The sequence below is a fragment of the Megalopta genalis genome, chromosome 12, assembly GCF_051020955.1.
Source record: "Megalopta genalis isolate 19385.01 chromosome 12, iyMegGena1_principal, whole genome shotgun sequence".
NCBI classification, from domain to species: Eukaryota; Metazoa; Arthropoda; class Insecta; order Hymenoptera; family Halictidae; genus Megalopta; species Megalopta genalis.
Window position 1 is genome coordinate 4,193,081 of NC_135024.1, and position 6,000 is coordinate 4,199,080.

At 36.4% G+C, this 6,000-nt stretch overlaps 1 protein-coding gene across 2 annotated transcripts in view; it reads left to right on the forward strand.

The window, feature by feature from the left end:
- The window catches only part of dve (SATB1_N and homeodomain domain-containing protein dve), an 89,050-nt gene extending 87,410 nt beyond the window's left edge, over positions 1 to 1,640 (forward strand). For both annotated transcript variants that reach the window (XM_033484921.2, XM_033484920.2), the window contains one exon: positions 1,184 to 1,640. In XM_033484921.2, coding sequence (XP_033340812.1) covers positions 1,184 to 1,360 — 177 coding nt within the window. In that variant the 3' untranslated portion in view covers positions 1,361 to 1,640. The remainder of the gene's footprint in view (positions 1 to 1,183) is intronic.
- The last annotated feature ends 4,360 nt before the right edge of the window (positions 1,641 to 6,000 follow it).

A 6,000-nucleotide genomic window follows, 5' to 3' on the forward strand; every position in this document is an offset into this window, starting at 1 on the left:
AATTTCATTAGAGAACAAATAGTACACAACGATCAATGAATTACTATCGAAATGTTGCTAGAATATGCATATTCAAGAAACTTTTATCTAAAAAGTGTACTGTTAAACACTTAGTTATTTTTAGTTATTTATTATTTTTGATATGGATATTGATTTATGTAAAGATTGACAAAGAATTGTTAAATCTCCAGTTATGCTTCTTCCTTTTTCCGTGACAATTTTCTCGCACACTCTGATTGCGATACGTCACAATTTTGATCGCTCATATACCACGCAAATAAAACATTCAATTTGATCAGCCGCAGAGCACGGTTAACCTTTTTCAGAAAATATATTCCGAAGAGAATTACAGCACGGTTTCCACGGCATTCAATGTTTCCAGTTACTTCCGGAATGAACACTCGAAGTTGAAATGCTATAGCCTGCGTAATCATGAAAATCCTTTCTCTATGTGCAATTACTAATCGACATAGTATATATCACTTTATTACCGGTGTCATACTTAATTTTGTTGTTAATTGACTGCGGATCTTCGTGCATTACAATAATTTTCTGCGTTTATTGCAGAAACAGAATATTTTTCGGAACATTTTTTTTCTTCAATCATATTCGTTAATTGTTAATAGTGCATTGATACTCTTAAATGATGTTTTGTCAACTAGCTCAGTTATGTCAGTCATAGATGCGTGAAACCTGCAGTCTAATTATTTAGCAACAAATAAGTTCCATTGTAAATAGTGTCCTATTGATAACAAGAATCACTTTGTTAATTAGATAAAAAAAATTGAAATTAACACGTTAAGTGCCGAATATGAATTCCAAAAATTCCCACAATATCAAAGAAATTGTCATAGTAAATATTAGTTTAACTCTTTTGAATAATAAAAATCCCAGTAGCATTCAATTTATTCAATATATTACAATAAAAGTGAACTTCAAAATCTGGTTAAAAATTAGCGTTACTCACATGTGACGGACGCGGCACTCGACGTGTTAATAACAGAATAATAAAAAATAGTAATAAATAATCGAATATTATGAAACGATTAAATATGACGAAACGACGCTTGCTTCAATATCGATATCGTGCAAAATGATTTCTTCGTTGAGATCGCGTATACGCGAGACCGATACGATTGATTTCGATATTTAATAAACCTCGAATCGTCTGTTTAATTTACAGCTAATTCTAAAATACACAGAGGAGCTGAACCGGATGCCGTACCGGATGAAGTTCCCGCGGTTGGAGCCAAAGAACGTGCAATTCTGGTTCAAGAATCGCCGGGCCAAGTGCAAACGCTTGAAGATGGCTCTGTTCGACGGCGAATCGCCGCAGCCCCATCCGTATCACGCAGACTAGCTCAGCCCCTAAAGTTACGTTTAATTAGAACAGAAAAAAAAATATATGGAGCCATCGGCCTGGAAGGCATATTCGCGCACCATGTAACACGCCAAGAGGAGCAGAGAGGAGAATCTAACCAACCTGTTATATACCTTAATATCGTTGACCTGTAACCACGCGAGCTGGTTGCACTTTTATTGTAATTATTGCATAACGATTAATATAATTATTATGGACCTTGATGAATGTACATATGAGAATAACGTCGAATAAAAACTATACGTCACAATACACTAAACCGATTTTCATTTTCCCTCAAGCAAATACATATATTATTAATTATTCAATTACTAAACTGAATTATTCAATTGTTTAACTATTATATTTAATATTTTTTATTTTGTAAAATATATTACGCGTTTGGAAATAAGAATTAATTAACCTATTATTTTTGAATACTACATTATTACTAACAAAAATTATAAGTTCATCTGATCTTACCTTTAAAGACATTATATTGCAATCAGGTTCTCTAAATAATTTCATCTAGTCGCAGCAGATAATTAAATATGTCGGTAAATATGTTTTCTTATATTTTTCGTACGGCAAAGGAACTTAATCAAAAAGAAGAAATTGTCTTTGTACTTTATCAAAAATCACCATTATTCAAGACTGAATATTCGCAACAATAATCGAAAACAGATTTCAAATCTCCATTTTACCTTCTCGGCAATCAGTACATTAGACAGAAATTATAATTCATGCCAATTCGTTAAACCATCCAACGTTTACGAAGAGAATTATGTAAAGAAATACACTCGAAACGAAAGTTCTTCGCACGTTAGAAACTCTTAATTAAATTTCGTTTGCATCCGTACTAGAGACTAAACGTGACCAAGCGTCAAATATGAAATTCATAAGCATGTTCGCTGCATAAATGGACGCGGTACCTTCGCCGTATATGTATACGGAAATACGTGATACTGTCTCAAGTCTGGAAATGCAGAAACTGTCGAGACGAAATCTCCCACTGAGATAAGACCATCGCGTTGTTGTCGAGTCAACCCTAACTCAACCGGCACAATGGTCTATGAGTCCTATCGTCAAGAAGCCGAAGGACGTACCTGTTATATCGATACGGTAAGTTATCGATGTTCGCGTTTAAAATTTCTGTTTAACACAATTAAGTATGGATGTGTGACATTTCCTTTGACGATAAGCGTTCACTCGCGAGCGAGTAATTGTGTGGCGTAGTACGACGCGATGGCGCATCAAACGATACTGTTGCGAGACGCGCATTCATGGCTACGTTGTCTATTTTCTTTGTCGTTCGTAAGAAAATCACAGTGGAACCACGAGTCTCGATCATTTAATACACAGAACTTTAACCGAGTTCAGTTTACAATACCAAACAATGGATAAAATTGATTGTTAACGTTAATACTTACGGGCTGTTTTGCATTGTTTGCATAATACTTGCAACATTTGTCAAAATTAGTATTATATTTCAATCAAGGCACTAGAAATTTTATTGTATTTTTTACTAAAAAAGTTTTCATCAGTGGTGGAAAATATTATGACTTTGACTATTAAAAATCAGAATTTACGTACACGAAGTTTTATTAATACTTTTAATCGTTGCACTATTAATGTAAATGATCTTGCCAAACGAACTTCAATAGAGAAAAATAAGAACAGTCTTTAGGTAGCCTTAAAATGTAATCTTTATATTATAATAAATTATAAAGTTATTTTAAATTAACTTGACTCTGAATTATCTCAACAATAAATTTTCTAGTAAATTTTGCACGACTTCCTAGAATCAGATCTTTGCTTTTAATTGAAATATCTGTGACTACAAGGAACAACGCCTTACGTCACAATTTCAACACATTCGAGTATAATTCAGCTGTAAGATATAGGCTTTACGTATTTATAAAAAAAATTGTGAAAGAAAATACGAAGAATTAGTGATCATTAAACGATAATATTGCAACCGTAGATACGCTACATATTAATTAATCAACGTTACATGCGATTTAATGTTTTAACAATTGGCAGCCTGTCAATGTGACTCCCAATTGTTTTGCTATAATGAAAGAAATTTAAAAATTCTCTCTTTCTACGACAATCCTAAACGAAATGATTAGATTACTCCTACTGCATAATCCATTAAGAAGTTCTTAATTGTAAACTGCAGACTTGCATAAAATATGAAATTATCGCCGGCAGATAATGAGTCAAGGACTCATTTAATTTAACCTTTTTCAGAATCGAATTGTGAGTCAACTGAATTGATTCAGTATAATGTACAAAGACTGAAAGAAAGAAAACGTTCCCAATTATTGTCGGTAAAATTCGTATCGCTGTATTAGAGGCTTCTAAAATAAGAATACGAAACGGACGTCTGGAAAATACAACATTAGAGGTGGATCATTAAGCCAGAGTCGATTCCCTATCGCATACAGTGACACGATATTAGCGAACCCGGCCAGATCCATCAGTCTTTCGACTCCGTTTCCATCGCGAGCGGTGCACGAAAACGAACAGGGTTGTTCTTGTCATCTATACGATACACGTATAAGATGTTGTCGAGGAGATCGTACCGAATGGCGGGTCGGATTTAATGAGGATAGGCGGATTTGTCCAATTAAAGTGTCTTGCAAAGATCCACGCAGCTCGTCGGCCGTTTATTCGCAAAACATCGAATTTCGGCTTTGCCGCTGTTGCCTTTTCTTATCCGTGAACGCAGGCACAAACCTAAATGGATATCCCTTTCGTTATCGTTATCGAACTTCTATCAAGTCGAGCAAACCATTTGTGGGAGACGTTGGCAAATTAAGCGGAAGCTTTTAAACTCTTGCATTCGTATCGAATGAGCGACGCTTAGACTCTGTGGACTTTATGTATTCATGATCAAATTAATTTATTAAAGTGATTAAAGAATTTAGTTTCTGTTTGTTGCAACTGATGCAGACAATCTTTATTTTGCGTAAAAGTCAGCGGTCTAGTGACGCGCTGTATGCGTGATTCTCGTAATTCACAAGTGATTCACGTGATTCACGCGTTATTCACGTGATTTACGTGCAATTTACATATCTGGATTGATTTTATAAAACGCTCTTTACACTGAAATAGTAAAAATCAAGGTTTTGTACAATAATCATAAGAATATTGATAAGAATATCAATTCGTTTAATCTTCACACAGCTTCACATTCGACTGATTCATTTTTGGCATAAATAAATCGCATCTGCTGTTTAATAACTACAGTAACGTGTTCGATATATTTTGTTCTTTGCACATGTTTAAACACTTATTTTGTAAGTAAGATCTCTTCTGAATGTTATACTTTGAATAATAGCACAATGGATAATCGAGCTTGCGCAGAAGTTTTTGTTTGACAAATGAACTTTTAAGCAGAAATCCAAAGCCAGCGAATAAAAAGGCTGGTTAAACGGATAAGAAAATTGTGCTCAAAGCAGAGAGTGTATGTGAGAGAGGGGGGGGGGGGGAGAGGAGGGGAGAACATAAGAAGTCGGCTAGGGTGGCAGGCCGATGCCTTATGAAAATCTAAAAGTCAGCAGCCTTGAGGATCATCCTTCTATCTGATCTTAATTTGTCAGCCAGCACGGGAACAATTTGGACCACACCCTCGCTAGTAAATCGTTATGAGAAATGCCGGCTTCACCGAGGCTCCGTCCTTTTATCTTCGTTTTTTAACTTTGAAACCGAGCTATATTCTAATAGCTTCACATCCTGGAATTCCTTTTCTTAGCGGAACGGGATTTATTAGCCGGGGGATAAAATGCAAGAAATTTTAAAATAACCGAAAAAGAACATGTAAATGTAAGAACATGCATTTATAGTCAGACAGTTGACCTCTCCGTTTCATTTTTGTATACCGTGTTCGTAACAAAAGTGCCGCTTTCGCGGTGCCGCGCTCCTCTATTTGCGAAGAATTCAAATAAATCCAAACTGTCGAAATGGGGCCTAGTTGGGTTTAACGTCACCTGGTACAGAATGGTGATCGATAAAATGGGGGAAATGGATCGGTTCGGTGGTATTGTTCGATAAATCTGGCTGGCCGCAGCAAATTCGGGACTCTAGGACGCGATACGCCCTAAACTCTGGCCTCGGCGCGATTGTGCACGTGGAAAGTAACCGCGAGACGTGGGTACACGTCGTTCCAAAGGAGCATTGTGCACGCTTCGGCATTCAGAGGACGTTCTTATCTGCCTATCCGGAGAGCTGTCAGCAAAGTTCCTGAATAATAACGGGGAACAAGACAGAGAGATCGAGAGAAAGAGAAAACGAGGAGCTACGCTGTTCTCCTATCAGCCGCGGTTAGGATATGCCTAACTATTCTGTTTCCATGCAGCTGCCGGACGTTTCGTCGTAGATAATGTTGTCCAGGATAGTTAGATCGTTGCTAGCGATCGGTAAGAGCGGTAAAAGTGCCCTAATGCAGTGATGCATGGCACGACTGATTCTCCGCATCGAATCTAGAAAAATGATTAATTGGGACACGGACATCTCGTCTATAACATCTATAAATTTTTTATTTTTGGTCAGTTTTGTCTTTGGTATGCAACGGCAGACCAATTTTTATTTGTTTGATTTGGTATTGTATACAAACATCGAGACATTTAAAAATT